Below are 21,139 nucleotides of genomic sequence, written 5' to 3'. Positions count from 1 at the left end.
ACCGGCTTTTCAAGGAAGGAAGAAGAAGGAAGAAGGGAAAGGGGAAGGAAAGGAACGAAAGATGGAGGGATAGGGAATAGGGATGGGAAATTGGCCCTATATTCAGATCATTCGATCGTGGACACTGTCGATCGCCGATAGGCGATCCAATCGCGGGGGGGAGGGTTGCAATTACGTCAGCTTAAAAAAAAAAACTTGCTATATAGTTCATTCATCTCCGCATAGCGCTCACTCTCCGTTATTGTCACACACAGACAAGCGCGCATGCTCTCCCGCATGAAGTCTCCCGCATGAAGTCCGCCCCGCACCACCGCATCTATTTTCACAACCCGCCCCGCCGCTATTAAACGTGAGGAGAGGGAGAGTCACAGTGCAGCGCGTGCAGCAGCAGCCACCGCCGCCGCCGCCTCTCTCTCTCCCCGGTCTGCTCTCAGTGAAACCAACCCCGCTCTGCTGATGCTCCCAGCCGCCGTCTCACCGGTTCCTTAAAACCTCTGCCGGCTTTCCCGTCAACATCAGCGCGCCCCTGATAACACACTCTGGACTTCATCATCAGTTTTTTTTAATGACCCGCCCCACCCCGCACAGCCTGCGTCCGCGGCATGCACCTCCGAAAAAAAGTGAGAAGGAAAAAAAAAAACATGCAACAGGGTGTGTAGTTTAATATTCACTCCTCTGTTGCACAGATCCAAGGGCTGTACAGTATGCAGACATGTTGCTCCACGAAACATTTTTCAAGTAGCCTACACAGTAGAGCGCAGGTTCTAGAGATTATTTCTTTAACATGGCAGTAAATTAATTAAAGATCGCCTTAAAGATCGCCATTTGAAAAAAAAATCACGATCGTCCCTTCGATCGCCGATAGACGATCCGATCGAAAATCACTCCATCCCTAATAGGGAACAGATTTCTTCAAGGAAGGAAGAAGGGAAAAAGGAAGGAAAGGAAAGAAAGATGGAGGGATAGGGAACAGATTTGTTCAAGGAAGGAAGAAGAAGGGAAAGAAGGAAGGGAAAAGGGAAGGAAAGAAAGATGGAGGGATAGGGAACAGATCAGGTCAATCTGATCAAAAGAGCAAGGAAGTAGTAAGGACGAAGGGAAAGAAGGAAGGGAGCATGGAAGGAAGGATGGAGGAAGGGAACAGATGGGTCAGTTTGACCCAGAAGGACGACAGGAGGGTTAAAACAATAAGAATAGAAGGAAAGAGACGCAGAAACTTAAATAGCAACTTTTTCTTTTCTTTTCTTTTTTTTGACGTGACGAGAATTAATGCTCGTGAGTCCGGCCACATCTCATCTTAACTCTCAGGCCTGTTGAGACCTGTAGCAGGAACGAAGCAGCTTAGAAACGGCTCAGTCGGAGGCTCGTGGGCTTTGAGAGGTTTCCTACATTCACAGGAAGTTGCAGAAAATAGAAACAGACTCGGCTTCTAATTGAGAATTTACAGTATTTTATCTTGTTCCCAAAAAGAGAAACTGGTGTAAATGTGACCACATAGAGAGGCCGTAGACGTGTTGTTGTTGTTGTTGTTGCCTACACAGAATATTTAAATCTGCAGGTTGACGTCGATTAACCTCCGAAACACCTCCAGAATAAAAACACTAGAGAGTGGATGATGGTTCTGTGCTGCAGGAGCTGCAGGAGGCGGCTGCTGTTTTTAGACTTCACCTCACACACTGACGGGTTTCCTTCAAAATAAAATACTTGTAAATGAACATCAGGAAGTCGAGTTGATCGTTAATAGTCAGCTCAAACAGATTTGTCTCTGTTGAGTGAAGGAAACACATTTTATTTGTACAACACTGAGGGTTCCTACACGAGTATGGAAAGTATGGAATTTGATTTTATACATGGAAAATGGAAATTATTGTATGGAAATATATTTATCTTAACACTTATTATCTAGGTTTGGTTTTATCTGAAATTATTTGGGTTAATTATTTTGTATGTGCTATTGCAGGGGTTCTCAACTTGTCTCACTCTGGGACCCACTTTTATAGAATTCAAACCAAGATGACCAAGATTTTTAAAAAAAATTAAAAAAAACTTTAAAAACTAATTTTGCTCTTTATTGAGCAAAGTGCATTTCAGAGCACATGAATGAAACTGAGGAGTTACCATGACAACTGCATGTACGGAAGTGAATAAAAAAATATCAAACTGCACAAAATGGAGACCAACAAAACGATATATTTGACTTCTAATGCATCTCTGCATTCAGAGCATATTCACAAAAGTGAATAAAAAACAAATTGCAAAAAAATAAAGACCCACAAAACAAAACAAGATTCACTGCATTCAGGCCACATTAATAAGAAACTGATATCTTTGCATTCAGAGCAAATGGAGCAAATAATAAGAAACTGAGGAGGAGCATTACAACTGCGTGCAAGTGTCGTGTGCCTTTCAAAATAAGTTATATTTCAAAAAAAGACATATCCAACATCAGATGCGCATTAAATATTTACTTTTTTTGCCCAGCTGTCCACGACCCATCCAGAACAGGTCCGCGACCCACTTTTGGGTCCCGACCCACCAGTTGAGAACCACTGTGCTATTGTTACCTAGATACAATCTCCTGGAAATTATTTGGTTACATAATGGCATACAGATTCAGAATAATGAAAACAAATGATTAATTGCATGATTTTTTTTTTAGATTATGCACATCTATTTACTCAAATAACACAAATTATTAGATTTTTTTTTTACCGAGAAGTCTGGAAATTAGGGTCTGGAAAAAGTGTGGAGTTTGGAAATTTCAAATGTGTTCCTTTATCGATTAATCAGAGTTTGACTGGTTCACATTGAACTTGTGTGATTATAAAGCTGTGTGTGTGTTTGTGTGTGCGGTCTCCCCAGGTGTTTATAAAGCTGTGTGTGTGTTTGTGTGTGCGGTCTCCCCAGGTGTTTAAGCCGCGCACCCCCCCGGAGGCCATCGCCCTGTGCTCCCGGCTGCTGGAGTACACGCCGGCCTCGCGCTTCTCCCCGCTAGAGGCCTGCTCGCACGCCTTCTTCGACGAGCTGCGTCAGCCCAACACACGGCTGCCGAGCGGCCGCGACCTGCCCATGCTCTTCAACTTCAGCACCACAGGTACACACACACACACACACACACACACACACACACACACACACACACACACACACACACACTCTGACTCTCTCTGTAGTTGGCTTTAAAGGATAATTACCATTTTTTTACAATCTGGACTAGGGATGTCACGATTATAGATTTTCTTGGTACGATTATTGTCAGAGTAATTATCACGATTATTCTGCATTAATTAATTTCACAACACTATGAATGTGTAAAATCAAATACAGTCAAAATATAATTACATTACTCATTGTTTACACACAATATTTCAAGTATCTATTAATATATGACCAATTCTTAATCCCCGGGGGAAATGTTTGAAATATTCAGGTCATAAATTGTCATCTATACCAAATGTTTGCGTTTATTTTAATCGTTTTTTGTTTTGTTTTGCTTTTTTTTAAAATTAAAAATGACACGCTAACATTTAAATTACTACCAATTCAATGTTACGTTAGTTAAACGGACCAGTATCTGTGCATTTACCTTTATTTTGGCGCACATCTGCCGATATAGATCCGACATCATCTTTTTTGTAAAGTGACGGTATTTAGGAACCTTTACGATTAATTCATTTGGGCGTTTAATATCACGATTAATTGTGAAAACAAGTAATCGTGACATCCCTAATCTGGACCTTATTTCTAGCATAAAATCCGATCATTTCCTCCCCCAGATAACTTTGGTGTCATTACAAGTGGTTGTGATGAAATGAGCTGCAGCCGAGAGGCGCGTATATCCGTATAATGGAGTCTACAGGGCAGCAGAATGCAGCCTCTAAATAACACATTATCTGCAGAGAAACTCCTTCATTTCACCAATATTTAGTTCTGATAGGCTAGTGCTATTCCCCTCTGAGTCCGGGGTTAGCTGTTATCAACATCCGGGGTCTGTAGGTTGACCTACTGACCTCTGACCTGGATGATGTCATCTCTGAGCTTGTTGCTAGCGCTAATGCTACGGTTCGTTTCTGCGTGTTTCTGACTTGTCAGAACAAAATGAGCAGCTGGATGAAGTTCAGCTTCCACAGGCTTCCTCTCCTCAACCTGGACTCACTAAAGCTCCGGCTAGTTGAGATAAAAATGGACCCGAATGCCGAAGCAGAATGATTATTATCAGAATGAGCCGCGCGGCTCTCAGAGATGACATCATCCAGGTCAGAGGTCAGTAGGTCGACCTACAGACCCCGGATGTTGATAACAGCTAACCCCGGACTCAGAGGGGAATAGCACTAGCCTATCAGAACTAAATCTTGGTGAAATGAAGGAGTTTCTCTGCAGATAATGTGTTATTTAGAGGCTGCATTCTGCTGCCCTGTAGACTCCATTATACGGATATACGCGCCTCTCGGCTGGAGCTCATTTCATCACAACCACCTGTAATGACACCAAAGTTATCTGGGGGAGGAAATGATCGGATTTTATGATAGAAATAAGGTCCAGGTTGTAAAAAAAAAAAACGGTAATTATCCTTTTAACAGCAGAAAGTCAGATCTGTGTTTAAAATTCAGTCAGCTGGTGTTTCCTGGTGAGTAGTGAATACACTTGTTTTGTTGTGTGACTCATCAACTTCTCTTCTTCCTCCGTCTTCTCCCTCTTCTCTTTCTTCTGTGCTCTGCAGAGCTGTCCATCCAGCCCCAGCTGAACTCCACCCTCATCCCTCCTCACGCTCGCTCTCACACAGCTGCTTCCGCCCACGGTGAGAAACTCATTATCATTTCACTGTCAGTGTTGACGTCGCTGGTTTTGCACATTAACATTACATAACCACAAAATACATCCCGACTTCACAAGTTTAAATAAATGATAATAATAATAAAATAAATCTCTTCCTGTAGAATTAATTATGTATGTATGTAAAAATGTGATTTAAAGAAAGTTTAGAAACATTTTCAGTTAATTTTTTAAATGTTATGAGCAGAATAGTTTTAATTTTACAAAAAATTACAAAAGCTATAGAAGTTTTTGTCAAACTAATATACTAATGCTAACATATTATATAACAGATTTGATATATATTTAGACAGTATCAGGGCCACATGTGGGAGAGAAAAATGAATCTGAAATTTAGAGATTAGTCGTAACATTGCAAGGAAAAAAAAACTGTAGTATTACAGCAATTTAGTAGAATATTAGTAAAAAGTATTAAAAAATAATTGAAATATACCTAGAAATTATCCTGTTTTTGGTTTTATTTCAAACAGCTGCTGTCTATCTGTCTCCCAAAAGAATAAACATGAGTTAATCATATAGAGGCTCCACATTCCTCATGTTAAAGCTCCTGATATTTCCCCTTAAAAACAACATAAAACAGAATATTGTGATGTTTTTTCATGTAAAATTACAATAATGCGAGTTTGCCCTTGAAATTTAAGCTTTTATTTCCTCACTGTGGCTTTAACGCTCTGTCACAGATCTGTAAATATTTCACTGTCCATCCAGAAATCATTCGATATTTAGTTGTTCTATTTTTACATTTTCTCATGACGCTTTGTGTCAGTTTAGTTATTTCATCACATCAGGTTCAAACATTCACTTTTTTTATTCATCGGGTGGTCAAAAGGTCACACTGAAGCACCATAACTTAAGAACTCATGTGATGGAGCTGGTTGCCACCCGCCATAAAACGGAGGAAGAAGTTCCTTCGACCGTGGATGAGGTTCGGACCATAGACTGTATGGTTTTATGGCGCGTGGCAACCAGCCAGTTTTAAGGTAAATAAATTACCACTATGTTACGTGCTCAAAAACGTGAGTGCCAATTGGCCGAAGAAGAGTCCTGTGTATCTGCGCTCGATTGCTCTTCCTTTAACGATCCGGATGTCTGTCACAGTAAATTGAAATTGAATTGTGTGAACTGAATGTGAAAATACTTTATATAGAGAGTTGAATTTTTAGTGAGGATCAAATATGGTTTCAGATAAACAGAGTCAGTCATTTATTTGCCATTTGCAGAAAATCTGCATTGGAAAGCACTTGTGAGAGGACAGGACTATAAAAACAGACATAGGTGATAAAACAGTAAGTTACATTAAAGATAAATTAAGTTGTAGAAGGACACTGCCCCCAGATATAGGCACAGTAGACATCTCAGTAGAAATACAATGTGGAAAACATTCATCCTAACAACAATAAAAGAAGACGACAAAGCTTCTTAGAAGTGCACAGTGGAGGTATGATCCATGAATTGGAACTTGGAAAGTGAATTAAATTTCATAATCTTGCATTCAGTTTCAGTTACAGTTCCAAACTAATAAATGCAATGATTCAAATTAAACAAATGTGATTCAAATTCAGTTTTTTAATGCATTTATTCAAGTTTAGCAATTCAAATTCAAACATAAATGATTCAAATTCAGTTTCTAGTGACACATATTTCTGTCCATAGTCGTCTGATTGGTTGGTGGAGGTGAACCAACCGAGACCTGGTGATTGTGAAGAGTTTTCACCTGTTTTCACCTGAATACTGAACTCACTTGTCCTTTCTCTCTCTCTCTCTCTCTCCTCCCTCAGACGGCACCGGTTCAGATTCATCTCAGCACAGTTCAGTACCAGGATCTCTGAACAGCATCTGAAGCAGCTCGTCACCTGCCTGCCTGCCAGCCCTCACCCTTATCTCAGACACACACACACACACACACACTCATACACACTCATACATACTCACACATACACATACACATACACACTCTCTCCATCTTCCCTCCATGCTGCTTGCTCTCTTCCTCTTTAGATCCGTTTTTGTACAGTGAACAAACTTTTAGTTGAGTAGCAGCCGCCGCCGCCGCTGCTGCTGCTCGATGGGGAGTGAAGGGTTAATAGTGAGGGGCTGGTCCTCTGTAATATAAACCTTTTTTTAAATCAACTTTTTTTTTTTTTTTTTTTTTTTCCCTTTTTTTCTTCTTTATAATTGTGTTTTTATTTATTTGACGAAGCATCAACTCGTCTTTTTTGAGGGGTTTTGTTTTGTTTTTTGTTTTTTTGGTCGTTTTCTTCACCTCAGATTATTTTTTAAATTCTTCTTCCATGTTTTTAAATCCCTGTTAGTGAAGAGTTGGACTGAACACTGCCCCGAACCAGACCCGGACCTGGTGTTGGAGGTTTTTTTTATTAAACTCAGGTCAGGAGAACAGAAGCAGGGACTTGATGGTTTCATCCTTCTACACACAGATCTATAAACTATAACTCCCCCTGACGTTCAGGCTCTAATTACACTGCAAATACTCAAAATCTTACCAAGAATATTTGTCTTATTTCTAGTCAAAATGTCATTTCTAGTCAAAACAAATCTCATTCTACTTAAAATAAGACTCATCACATTAAAAGTAGCTTGTTTTTAGACACTTTTTACTTCTTTCAAGCAGATTTTCACTTGAAATAAGTAGAAAAATCTGACAGTGGAGCAAGTTTTTCTTTCTTATTACGAGCACAAAGAACCTGCTTTCACTGGCAGATTTTTCTACTTAATTTCAAGTGAAAATTTGTTTGAAACAAGTGAAAATGATCTAAAAACAAGTTGATTTTTAGGTGATGAGTCTTGTTTTAAGTGGAAAGAGATTAGTTTTGACTAGAAATGAGACATTTTGACAAGAAATAAGACAAATATTCTTGGAAAGACTTTGAGTTTTTGCAGTGTAAACCTCCAGTGTTCCAGTTCCCTTCCCACGTGAATCATGTCCTGTATTTACACTAAATATGAGTCCAATATGACGCTTTTATTAGTGATGATTTTATTCAAATTCAACTTTATTGTCAGTGCATAGGCAACGAAATGCAGATTGCAGACGTGCATGAGTAAAAGGTAACATGATATAAATGTATGAATAAGCTGAAGTGCAGAGCAGAGCTGCAGCCACATGTTTAAACTCTCTCCTCCTCTTGCAAAAAAAAAAGAAAAAAGTTGTAACCGTCAGCGATTAAAGAAACGTGACTGATGCTCCACAGAAACCAGGTTTTGAGATTTTGTTTTGTTTTTGATGTGGAGCAAACGAAGCAGTTTGTAATTATCCGTGTTGACGCAGATCAGATCATCACACAAGAAAAAAACTCCAAAGAAAAAGAGAAAAAAAACTCCTGTGATCTGTAATCAAAGATGAAAACTGAAGCTCAGTCGTGTGTTTGTGGGTTTTATGAAACAAACTTCAGCTCCGTTAAACAACCGGAGAGATTAAAGCTAAAAAAAAAAAAAAGCTGTAAATGAAAAACAGACGATCTCTTTGGAGCCTGAAACGTCTGAGATCGACTTTTAACTGAAAGATTTTCACATTTTTCAGGTCACTAAACAACTTCAATCACACAAACTGAGGTCGATTTATTCTTCATTTTAAAGGTTTTTTTAAACACAGGAAGTGAGAAAACTTGTCAGATTAAAACCAAATCCTGTAAAACGAATGTGAGTCGTCCCGTTGGTTCGATAAACAGCAGAATGCTTAAATGGGGGAGTTGCATGTTTTTTTGTTTTTTTGTTTTTTTTAACGGGGGATACTTGATGTAAACTTATTTATTTCTTTGTTTTTTTTGTTGTTGTTTTTTGGGGGGATGTGAGTTGAATGTGTACGACGGAGTATTAGGGCCACATTGAGAAAAAAAAAAAAACACAGACTTCAAGAATAAAGTTGTTCATTTCCTACGAGAAAAAAGTCATAACATTACGAGAATAAAGTCATAGATTTATGAGAATAAAGTCGTAAATTTACAAGAATAAAGTCGTACATTTCCTACGAGAAAAAAGTCATAACATTACGAGAATAAAGTCGTAAATTTATGAGAATAAAGTTGTAAATTTACGAGAATAAAGTCGTACATTTCCTACAAGAAAGAAGTCATAACATGAGAATAAAGTCGTAGATTTATGAGAATAAAGTCGTAGATTTATGAGAATAAAGTCGTAAATTTACAAGAATAAAGCCGTACATTTCCTACGAGAAAAAAGTCATAACATTACGAGAATAAAGTCGGAAATGTATGACTTTATAATATAATAAAGTCGTAAATTTACGACTTAATTCTCGAAGTTTGTGATTTTTTTATTTGTCGATGTGGCCCTAATACTCCGTCGTAAATGTGTGAGTTTGTTCACTTTGAAAAAAAAAAAAATAGTGTTTCTTCAGCTTCTTTTAGCAAAACTTCACCACCTCACCTCCATCAGTGGAAACAAGCGACAGAAAGAAAGAAAGAAAGAAAGAAAACGTGAAAATGTGACGCGCTTCAGGTCGTTAGTGCTGCTGCTGCTGACGTGTTTAAATAAAGAAAAAAACTTAAGAATAAAAAAAATAAAATAAACACGTGAGCGAGAAGCTTATAAAGGTCAAAACGTGAATATTATAGAAGCAGGGAAACTCCTCTGGACACGACTGAGTGTGTTTCGACTTTTGACCTCGGCCCCCAGATGGCGAGGTCCATAGAATGTATCACTCATATAGAAGTACAGGTGTGTGTGTGTGTGTGTGTGTGCGTGTGTGTGTGTGTGTGTGTGCGTGTGCGTGTGCGTGTGCGTGTGCGTGTGTGTGTGTGTGTGTGTGTGTGTGTGTGTGTGTGTGTGTGTGTGTGTGTGTGTGTGTGTGTGTGTGTGTGTGTGTGTGTGTGTGTGTGTGTGTGTGTGTGTGTGTGTGTGTGTGTGTCTGTCTGCCCATGTCCCCTCTGCAGTCTGAAGAGCCAGTGTTTTAGGAGTAGAGCCGTCGACAGTACAGATTTTTTAGTAAACGCAGTACAAGACACTTGAAAGTTTGTAGTTATACAGTAGTATATTTGATATATTTGAAGCCTCCACCTGCTCTTTGACCTGCAGCCATGTTTGTTTCTCTGTTTCTCTGTTTGTCTGTTTCTGATTTTATTTTGTTTTTAAATTAAACTCCACCACATTCTCACTGATTTGTCGTTTTGTTTTTTTAAACTACGAGGATGCTCCACACTCTGAGCCATCACACACACACACTCTCTCTGTGGCCATGAACAGTGTGTGAATCCTCCCCGAGAGCAGAATCAAACATGGCCGACTCTTCTCTTCATCTTCACAAGGCATTCATTTCCTTCCTTCCTCTTCCTCCTCCTCCTCCTCTTCTTCCTCTTCTCGCACGTGTAAATATCACTGATTTTTATTTTCCTCTTTTTACTTTTTATTACAGAGTTGTTTATATCTTATTTTCCTCATTCTCTCTCGACGAAGCCGTCTTTTAGTTTGTGCATTTTTGTAAATATGTTTCTTTTTTTTCACAATCCAAAAAAATGTAAATACTAAAAGCAAAGAGAAAAAAAAAAAAAAAAACAGTCTACTCCTCATGTTTGTTGACGATCTTTCTTTCTCTCTCTCTCTCTTGTCTAGTGATAATTATAAAGTGGCCGTTCACATCTCTGTTACTCAGCGCTCCACCTGTTGAACGACTGTTGTAAAGAGTTCTGTTCCAAAATGTCCTCTTCCCTCCTCCTTCTTCCTCTCGTCCACTCTGATTGGGGGTCGGGGGGTAAATATAATAAATGTATCACCCAATAATCATGTTATTCTGTATCTGTGCAACAGAGATGTGGTGCAAAAAGTCATTTATTATCATAATAGATGTTCTTGTAATTACAGTAAATCACATTGAGTCAATTTACAGTTTCTCCACTGGGGGGCGCTGTCGTACAAACACCAAACAAAACATATTGAGTCTTTTTGCCTCCATGACCTGCTGCTCTATTATTATTAATCAGTCAGAAGAGAAAGATATAAAGCAACAGGCCCCAGATGACTAATATTTAAGGTTTTAGAGAGTAACATTGACTGTAATCTGTTTATTTCTGCACCAGTCGACTAAAATTTCAAATTTATGAAGTAAAATTGACTAGAATGCAACTTGAGGGCAGTGGAGACGAGTTGTAAATGTGAAAAAAATCGCTTTTTAAAGTTGATTTGGCAGCAAACAGATGCAGGATCAACATGATTATTGATTTAAAGTCATATTTTCAGTTTATATTCACTCTGTTTTTATCTTTTTTGGTCTTTACCTGCTCCTGAACAACACATCTGTCTGTTTAGCAGCTATATGCTTGACCCTCAGTGTGTTATTCCCACATTTACATTTCATTTTCTTGTCTTATTGGAACAGGACTCTGTGTGTGTGTGTGTGTGTTATATTATGATTCCTGTGCAGTATTGAAGGTCCAGTCTCGACCTGACTGATCTCTGAACCGTGTTTTTAAGTTGGACGTTCGACTCTGCGACTCCTCAACATGGGCATTTAAGTGTTTCTGTGCTGTGTCGCTGCTAATGATCAGACGGAGGCAGAAATAAACGTGTGTGTGTGTGTTTGTATCCAGGCAACATGCAGACACCTTCCCTGTTAATAACATAACAGTTTCCAGTTGTATGTTAGGTGTGATCGCTGCACGTCCCTGAGTTTATAACACCACCTTTGTTTTATTTATTTATTTTTTACTCCGATGCCGTGAACGTTGGTCTGATTCTTGGTGATGGAGGGATAGAAAGAGAGAGAGAGAGAGAGAGAAACACAAACCTGTCTCTGTCTGTTCTGTATGTGTGTATGTATGTATGATATGGACTCATTTACTGTAATAAAGTGATGAAACTGTGTTTAGTCTGTGTGCATTTCATGGACATCTACCTTTATACTGTATGGAGCTTTAACACAAACATCTACCTTTATACTGTATGGAGCTTTAACACAAACATCTACCTTTATACTGTATGGAGCTTTAATACAAACATCTACCTTTATACTGTATGGAGCTTTAACACAAACATCTACATTTATACTGTATGGAGCTTTAATACAAACATCTACCTTTATACTGTATAATTTGACTTCTATTCTTCTGCACAATGCAAACAACAGCAGATAAAAAGTAGTTTGATTGGAAGTGCTGTTTTTATTCCTCTGTGGAATCAGTTCTGCAAAACAAAACTGCAGCTAAAATAAGAAAACTAAATCCCCTTTCATTCTAACGGAAATAGGCTACATGATCTTACACTGGTTTATATTAATATACATAAAAGTAGAAGTTGTGAAAAAGGATATTTAGACCAGTTTTAATTAGTCCTGTGAATGCTGTGTGTAAATCTTTATAGGAGGGACTCACAGTTTACATAAACACATCTTTACTTGACTTTCACCGACTGGTTTTACTGAACTCTGTGGGCTCTTTCCCTTTTTCAGCAGGTGTAAAAAGCATCAAGTATAAACACACATAACTTTCATACTAACTTTTAATAATATAATATCAATTAAAAATATAAAATAAACTATAATTATGTAATATTAACCCTCTGGGATCAGTGGTTCCCAACCCTCTTTGGCTCGTGACCCCATTTTGACATCACAAATTTTTGGCAATGCTCAATTTATATTTGAGAATGTAAAGGTATAGAATATACAGTTGTTTAAGATTGTGTGTGGTGTTTTTAATCATAATTTAAAAAAGAATAATAATTAGTTTAAATGTTTTTCTCAGTAATTTTTTTTATTTTTTATCAATTACTACTACTATTATACTATTATTACTACTATACTCTTATTCTGCTTTTATTTTAGTAATAATATTTTTATTTATCTTGATCTTTTCTCAACTCCTATGTATATCACTTTTCTTACTATTCAGGAGTTTGTAATAAAGAGAAAATTTCCTCCAATGATCAATAAAGTCATTCTGATTCATATGGTGCTGCTGCTGAGGCTGCCGTTCCCCTCCGGCGCCGCTGGGGGCGCTGTCTGCGCCACCGTCAGGATGTATGAGCCTTTGTAGTTTCCTGTGGCATCAAAAAAAAAACGGGAAAAAAAGAAAAAAAAAAGAAACCGACAAAAGAGCGAAGGGAGAGTCAAACCTCGAAGGTAAAGAAACCGCCTTAAAATCAATATATCCATCGATATTCAGCCCCTTTGAACAGTTTGTGTGGTAAATAACCTCCGTTTGTCCTCGACATTGTTCTTCTTTTCCTCCGACATCTTTGTGTTGCGCAGTAACTCGATCACTTGTAACGTTAGCTTCGTTAGCTTCTCCGGCTAACCGCGTTAGCTTCTGCGGCTAACGGCGTTAGCTTCGTTAGCAAGGCGGCGCCGGCTGATGAGAGGCCCGTGTCTGTGTACACGATGTTGATCACTTTTTATCAATTTAGTCGTTTTATTTTATATAATTTTAATGAGAAATAACCTTATATCTGTGGTTACTGTGTAGTGTAATCGGTCAAATCATGTGTTTCAGCTAATCAATAACAAATAACTAACGTTAGCCTAAGTTAGCTAAGTTATCTGGGTTGTTTGTACGTCTCTAAGTCTTTAAAATACACTTTTATTTATCTTTTCCACCTTAAAAAATGCATATTATTCTATTAAAATGTCATTTTATTAAATTCTATGTTTATTTGCTGCTGGTATTGTTGGTAACAAACTATTCATATTTAGTGTGTTGTTTTAGTTATAGTATTGAGGCCTGGCAGCATGCGGGTCTTAAATAAATAGGTTATTTTTCTTTAAATCGGTTAATCCATCTATTTAAACACCAGTTCACTGTTGTTTGTTTAATCTTAGGCCTTTTTTATAGTTGAATTATTCATTTTATCAGGAACAATATTCATATACAGTAGAAAAATATCACAATCAACGTTTTTGTTAAAGTCTCTTTGGCCTTAACATCCCAGCTGTGTTGTTGGATTTAACTCACATGTGATGGTGAAAGTGTCAGGACCTGTAGAAATCCTCCCAGCTTTAATGACTTAACAGAGAAGCTTAACGAGGCTTTAACGTGGTCGTCAACAGGGATAGAGATGATGATGATGATGAACTAGTTTAAGTTGCTGTGACTCCGTGAGTTAAACCACTGGAGAAAAAGAAAGTAGGTTAATGTGTAGTTAGAGCTTCCTTCACCGTCTCCTCTGTATCTGTAGCTCTCTCCTCGTGTTGGCAGCTGATGAACGGATTGAACATCAGGGAGATTTGCAGGAAATGAAAGATAAGAAAATGAAGGATGCAACATGACTTGTACTTCTTCTCAGGACATGTTCATCATCACGTACTGCACGACTTCAATCGGCACATGAATACATAATAAACCACATAGTTTTAAATATTAACTAGATTATAACTGGTGGTAAAAGAAAAGTAAAGTACTTCTGAAACTAAACAGTGAGCTGCAGTTTCAGTTTCACTTCCATCAGGTGCAGCTGCGTGAAACTGATGCAGCTGCTGTATGAAGTCCTTCACGTCCATGTTCTTTTGAATGTTTTCTTGTATTGGACATGTATTGTTTCATTTTATGGATGATTCAAGTCTATAATCTGTAGATTGTAGATTAGATTGATGATGAAAAGAATAAAGAGCACTAAATAATTCAATTCAATCGGTCTTTATTATCCCTAAGGGAACAATAAGTATGTGCAACACTGTGGTCAATGATGAGCAATTAAAAACAATATATGAATATAATATAAGATTGTTGTATTATGTACAGTCTGAGTCTAGTATAAGTGATGATGACATTTATGTGATGTGTTTGTGTGGAAACAAAGATTCAATAGTCAATATCAGTTTTTTTTTATCAGGTATTTGTGGAGGCGATTTAAAACTTTATTACTTTCTTTTTCAGTATCCCCTGATCTGGTATCAGTTCTGGCTGATACTTTAACACCTAAGGTCCATTATTGATATGAAGTCAAATCCAAAAGAAATCCTCATCATTAATTGATGTTTTAACCCCAGTTTAAACATCTTTTCCTTAAACATCATCACGTCTCTGTCGGTGCATGAAGGAATTAAACACGTCTGTAGTTTAAGATTCAGTGCTGTAACGTTTGCAGAGAATTTACCAAACCTGTGTCTCTCTCTGTCCCTCTCTCTCTAACATGGAGCAGATTGAAGCTGAGGGCCATGGCTCGTGGGCAGCAGAAGATTCAGTCCCAGCAGAAGAACGCCAAGAAGGCAGCGGAGAAGAAGAAAGGTGCAGCCGCCGACCAGAAGACGGCAGCGAAGGCCGCTCTGGTCCACACCTGCCCTGTCTGCCGGGTGAGTCCACACCGGGTGATGGTGAAGATCCAGAGTCTCTGGAGCTTCATTCAGATAAAGCAGTGATCCTCACTATTTTTTTCACAAGAGCCACATTGGCAGTGCAAAATCAAGGGGAGAGCCACTTTTGCGACAACATACTAAGTCACCTTTGCAAATATGCATTTCTATTATTTATATCATATCATATTATATGATATGATATAAATTGGACATCCCACAAAAAAGAAATAACATAGCCAATACATTTTCATTTAAGACCATATTTACCTTAATACTGGGATGAGCGGAAGCTGGGCATGTCCTTGACTTTCTTAATGTTTATTTGTAGTTTGTTGTTGCAATCACAGTGAGGGTTTGTTAGGGTTCATGCCATACAGAACAAATAAAAATTCGTCTGTCCACTTGTCTTAAAATTTTCTGTGCTCATCTTGTATGCTTCCTATATTACACCTGCTGTTTGCCTGCTCGTCCCCTCTCTGGTGTCTTCATGCTGATTTTTGTTTGCTGCTTCCTCAGACTCATTTTCCTCACCCACTCCACTATTCGTTACAACACTGTGTGTCTGTCCGTCTGGTTTTTGAGCTGGTTTCTGTCCTTTTTCTTGTTAAAAACGGTCCATCACGCTGGCTAGCGGAGCTAACGGAGCTAACGGAGCTAACGTAGCCTGCCTGCAAACGTGCGCTGCGGTCAAGTGTTGTAAACAATACCACATGGCTTGCGGGCTGCGTTGCCAGGTTTGACAATGCCCCCTTTAGGTATGACCATTAAGGCTTAAAATACTTCCTTTCACCTTCATTATTTGGGTGAAGGCAGGGAGAAGTATAATCCGGATGTTTGCGTTTTTGTAGTCCAGTGTTGTATGTTTATGTAGCACATTTGAAAAAATGTATTGGCTGTGTTACCACATAGGAAGCTACCATGCGAGCCACCAATTATAGCTTGACGAGCCGCATGGGGCTCGCGAGCCGCGCAATGAGTAACACTGAGATAAAGGAACATTAAAGGGATAGTAGCATTTTTTTAAAAGTGGGGTTGTATGATCTACAAATAGCCCCTAAGTACTTTAATTGCAGTAGAAGACTCTCTGCACTCCTCCCGTTAGCAACGCCAGCCCATAATAGCCCTGGCCAGAGATTTACAACATACAGTGATGTGAATGGACCCAAAGAAACGGCCTATTTTCACGGCCTAAAAGAGGTTTTACCTGAAAATAAATACACAGTTCCATTGTTCACTATAATATAATTTTTTCCAGCCCCTCAAAGTGCAGGAAAAACACAGTTTTTATTTGGACCTAACCAACTGCTGATCGGCGGGCGCTAACCCTGGGCGGAGGGATACGTGAGTTGGTTAGGTCCAAATAAAAACTATATTATAGCGAGCAATGGAACTGTGTATTTTTTTTCAGGTGAAACCTCTTTTAGGCCGCGAAAATAGGCCGTTTCTTTGGGTCTGTTCACAACACTGTATGTTGTAAATCTCTGGGCAGGGCTATTATGGGCTGGCGTTGCTAACGGGAGGAGTGCAGAGAGTCTTCTACTGCAATTAAAGTACTTAGGGGCTATTTGGAGATCATACAACCACACTTAAAAAAAAAATGCTACTATCCCTTTAATCCTCGAAAACATACTAATGTAGATTTGATCATAAATGTGTGAATATTTCCACCTGATGCCTGATCATCACTCATAAGTTCTCTAATTACATCAGATTGTGTCATGACGTTAAAGGAATAGTTCCCCAAAAATTAAAATTCAGTCATTAGTGACTCCCCCTCATGCTGATGAATACTCTGGAGTAGTTTTTTATTCCTCAAAGTGCATCTGGAGACCCGGGAGGCCGGTTCCTAGTCCAACCAAAACTTTATATGAGAGTAATAGGGACCGACACAAAAACGTCCATAAAACTACACAAAAACCATTTAATATTCCTCCACACTGCTCGTCCACTGCAATCCAAGTGTCCTGAAGGGAGATAGTCCAGAGTTTACTCAAAACGACCTAATTTAGGACATTTTTACAGCCTTAACAGTCCTGTATTGAATTTGCCTGGGGCTGCAGGCAAACTACATCCCTTCAGGACACTTGGATTGCAGTGGACGAGCAGTATGGAAGAATATTACAAGGTTTTTTGTGTAGTTTTATGGCCTTTTTGTGTCGGACATATAAGGATTTCAGGATTTCGTTGGACTATGAACCGGCCTCCCGAGCCTCCAGATGCACTTTGAGGAATAAAAAACTACTCCGGAGTATTCATTCGTGAACTATTCCGTTAAAGCACAACATCACAGTGAAGACTTGGCTTTAGATTAATGTTTAGTTTCAACATATGTAAGTATGTCATATTTTTAATTTGATATAAATAAAACAACTGGTGAGTGTTGAGGAGCTGCAGTCGGTTTAGAAACCAGCAGGTGTCAGTGTCGTCGCTCTGTTTCCTCGGCTCAACATCACCTGAACAGTCTGTTCAAGTTCCTATTTATTCAAGAAATTAAAAAAGATGTTTTAGATTTACCAATTGATCATCCAACAGTTTTAGTTTCTGCTGAAGTTCATTGTTAATAACTTATAGGCTCCTGTTTTTACCTGTTAAACTCAACGTGGCTGAAGTTTTGAAGTCCAGACTCAAGAGAAAACAAACTAACACCGTATTTTCTTCCTCTTCTTCCTCTCTCTCGTCTCAGACCCAGATGCCCGACCCCAAGACTTTCAAGCAGCACTTTGAGAGCAAACACCCCAAGTCCCCGATGCCCCCCGAGCTGGCAGACGTTCAGGCGTAAAGGACAAACCCCACTGGACTGAGACCACAACCTGAACCTGGGTAAAAAAAAAACCCTCTACTCAAACTCCCTGTATCTAAAATAACATTAAAGCAGAAGTAAGCGATCCGGTCGTTTTGGCTAATGCTGCCTTCCAGGCAGGCTTTTGAAACCGTAAATTACAGCTTCAAGTCACGACTTACGACTTTGTAGCGTTCCAGGCAACCCACTCGTGTTTCTCCGACCTGTTTTACCTGTGAAAGTCACTATAACGGCCACTCGTAACTTCTGACCCGTGAAGTCGTACCAGATCGAACTGGTACCACTTCACAGGTCGGAAAAACACGAGTTACGAGTTGCCTTGAACGCACCATAACTTCTTGTCAGCCGATGGAGTTAGCAGCCCCCGCCCTCGTCATGGATCTATTGGTCCTCATCCCTCATCCTCATCCAAGATACAAGAAGTTTTCTCCTGGGCTCAGAGCAGAGTGACTGACAGACCCGTGTTTCGGTCCAAACACTCTATATAAGTGATTGCTGTCGGAAGATAGAACTATTTAAAGGGGACGTATTATGCAAAACTCACTTTTTCATTGCTTTAGTATGTGTATTTGCGTATCCAGAGTGCCTTCTCACCCCTTAAATGTAAGTTTTGACAACTACGTCAACATTTTGTAAACTACCATAGTCAGAAAATGTGTCTCTTAACAAGCCGTTTTAATTTCACCCGGCTTATTACATCACAAGCCGGGTGATGTGAATATTCAAGCCCTCGCTCCCATGGTTACCTCAGCTACCAGAGAGAAGATTCTAAACCGACCGTTTAGAGCAGGGCTGTGAAACTGGTGTGTAGAGAACCAGCTGTTTTTCTGGCCAAAGCATGTTACTAACATTACTTTTAGACATCAAGGTACCATGTCAAGAAGCAGAAATGAGCAGAATATGTCCCCTTTAAGACTTATATTAACACAAATATTCTGCTTACTTCTGCTTTAAGAATAATAATAAAACAACAAACTAATTCTGCAGAAAATCTTCATGAATTAAATTTAAAACACTGCTGTCGCCCCACAGACACACGGACCATGGACTGGACTGAGACGTTTGCGGCGCCTGAAGGAAGTTGAAGTTGATGATGATAATGAACACTGAGACCTGTCAGTATTCACGGACGGTGGCGGTGGCGGCGGGTTGGGGGTTAGGGGGGGCGGGTGAATGTGTGTGTATGTGCTGTGTTACGTACGTACGTGTGTGTTTGCATAAGAGAAAAACAGTAACGAGGGGGCAGTAGTTAACACCAGCAGCCCTTTTTTTATATTTATTATGTACAACTACCTTGCTATTCCAGATTATTGGGGAGGGACGGGGAGGGAGGGAGTTCCCAGAAAGCAGAACCAGCAAGCTCGCCTGCTAACACTGAATCAGTTAACTTGTGACTAACAAAGAGGGGGAGGGGGGGATGGGGGAAGGGATGAGGGGGGGTCGACGAGACCTGAGAAGCTCCAACGAGACGTTAAACCACCAGAAACACATCGATCGATGGCACATTCAGAAAAACCCTCAACTCAACTTTTACACATCATTGCTCATCCACGGGGGGGCGGAGCCAGAACCTCCGAGCTCCAATCAGGGCAGAGGAGGGGAAACGAGGCGGGGGAGGAGAGGGGAGGGGGGGTCCGTCCTCCTGTGCTGCTGCTCCACAGGTGTCCTCACTCAGTCAACACCTTACTTACAACAGTACCTCACGTTAGACCACACAGCAACTCTCACCGTCTGCTTTTATTTACTTTCTTCTACTTCTACTGCTCGTTTTTAACATCGTCGTCGTCCTCCTCGACCTTTGGCAATAACACGATAACATAACGACGTCTTTGTCCCACTTGAGTTTAAAAAAATACAACACAACACAGAACAGAACAGGAAAGCAACGCTAACGAATGGACGAACGAACGGACGAAGCCCCACAGACTGAAAATAATTAGATTTAAAACCAAGAACCTGCCAAAAAATGATGGTGATGATGATGATTGCTCACTTTGGTTCATATTGTTCACTAGTTTGGAAAAAAAAAGAAAAGGTCATACATTTACATTTGCTTTCACTGTAATTTTTTTTTTTTTTTTTTTTTTTACCCTTTTCAATAAATTGAACAATGTATTTAATGTGATTGGTTTCCTCAGTCGACTTTGTTCACAACGAGATGAAACGTGATGTCAAAGGGATTATTTGATGGTTCAGCAGCAAAACAAAAGTTAGACACAATATTATATGTTATAATATATATTTATATTCTATGTCTAGATATTACATGTTTATATGTTGGTTTTCTATGTTTAATCTTCCTGTTAGAACAAAGTGAAATTAAGGTTTTAGTTAATGGATAAAGCTTAAACTATTCAACATGAAACTCTCCAACGAAATCCTAACTTTCTTTGTTCACAACAAGATGAAACGTGATGTTAAAGGGATTATTTGATCGTAACGTTAGACACTTAAACAATATTATATGTTATATGATATAATATATATTTATATTCTATGTCTAGATATTACATGTTTATATGTTGGTTTTCTATATATTTAATCTTCCTGTTAGAACAAAGTGAAATTAAGGTTTTAGTTAATGGATAAAGCTGAAACTATTCAACATGAAACAAACATGTAAATGTATATATTTAATTGTTTCAGTGTCTAAAACACACTGACTGTGCATTAAGTGTCACACAGCTGTAATGTTGTGTTTATCTACAAGTAAGGATCAATTAATTGATTGTTTGGTCCAAAAAAAAAAGTTAGAACATCATAAAAGTGAGATTTTAACAGTCTGTGATCAGGCAAAGTACAACTTATGAACTGAATCTAGAAATACTAAACTCTAAATGACTTATATAGTTAATCAATTACCAAACTAGTTGCTTTTCTATGTTTGTTTGAGCTCAGGTTTAAGATAAATTCAGTCTTAACTAATTCAGAATCATCTTCATCCTCATCAGACTGAAGCTGAAGAGTCGTTACATTTTAAATATTTTCACTTCAAACTGGTTGTTTATGTTTCTCTCGCTCCATTTCATGCTACAGTACATCATCATAATGTAAATATTAACTTTATTAATTGAATACAGTTTAATATTCTCTTCATATAGATTTGTGTTGTTGATTTCCTTCATATATAAAAAACAAAGCAAACATATCAGGCATCACTAGTGGCTCCTTCTGCCTCCAACATCATCTGCCAGTAATGAACTCTTGGGGTAAAAAAAGAAAAGAAAAAGCAAATAAAAAACAAGTGT

At 38.8% G+C, this 21,139-nt stretch overlaps 2 protein-coding genes across 2 annotated transcripts in view; both read left to right on the top strand.

Moving 5' to 3' along the window:
* Positions 1-7,484, top strand: part of LOC310993724 (glycogen synthase kinase-3 beta-like) — a 29,059-nt gene extending 21,575 nt beyond the window's left edge. The window contains exons 9-11 of the mRNA XM_083982166.1: positions 2,908-3,094; positions 4,721-4,798; positions 6,612-7,484. Of these exons, the coding sequence (XP_083838292.1) occupies positions 2,908-3,094; positions 4,721-4,798; positions 6,612-6,673 (327 nt within the window). The 3' untranslated portion in view covers positions 6,674-7,484. The remainder of the gene's footprint in view (positions 1-2,907; positions 3,095-4,720; positions 4,799-6,611) is intronic.
* Positions 7,485-12,847: 5,363 nt separating this feature from the next.
* Positions 12,848-20,016, top strand: LOC310993425 (zinc finger protein 706). The gene is made up of 4 exons (XM_083981773.1): positions 12,848-12,922; positions 14,938-15,088; positions 17,775-17,911; positions 18,924-20,016. The coding sequence occupies exons 2-3, from the start codon at positions 14,954-14,956 to the stop codon at positions 17,868-17,870; spliced, it is 231 nt and encodes a 76-aa protein (XP_083837899.1). The 5' UTR covers positions 12,848-12,922; positions 14,938-14,953; the 3' UTR covers positions 17,871-17,911; positions 18,924-20,016.
* Positions 20,017-21,139: the final 1,123 nt, after the last annotated feature.

This window comes from Trachurus trachurus (genome assembly GCF_905171665.1).
Source record: "Trachurus trachurus genome assembly, chromosome: 11".
Lineage (NCBI taxonomy): Eukaryota > Metazoa > Chordata > Actinopteri > Carangiformes > Carangidae > Trachurus > Trachurus trachurus.
Note: the sequence above shows the minus strand (reverse complement) of the source record. Positions and strands in the feature narration are given on the sequence as shown.

Coding starts and splice junctions, on each gene's coding strand:
- LOC310993425 (XM_083981773.1), top strand. CDS start 14,954: ATGGCTCGTGGGCAGCAGAAGATTCAGTCCCAGCAGAAGAACGCCAAG. Junction 15,089..17,774: donor ACACCTGCCCTGTCTGCCGG/GTGAGTCCACAC, acceptor CTCTCGTCTCAG/ACCCAGATGCCCGACCCCAA.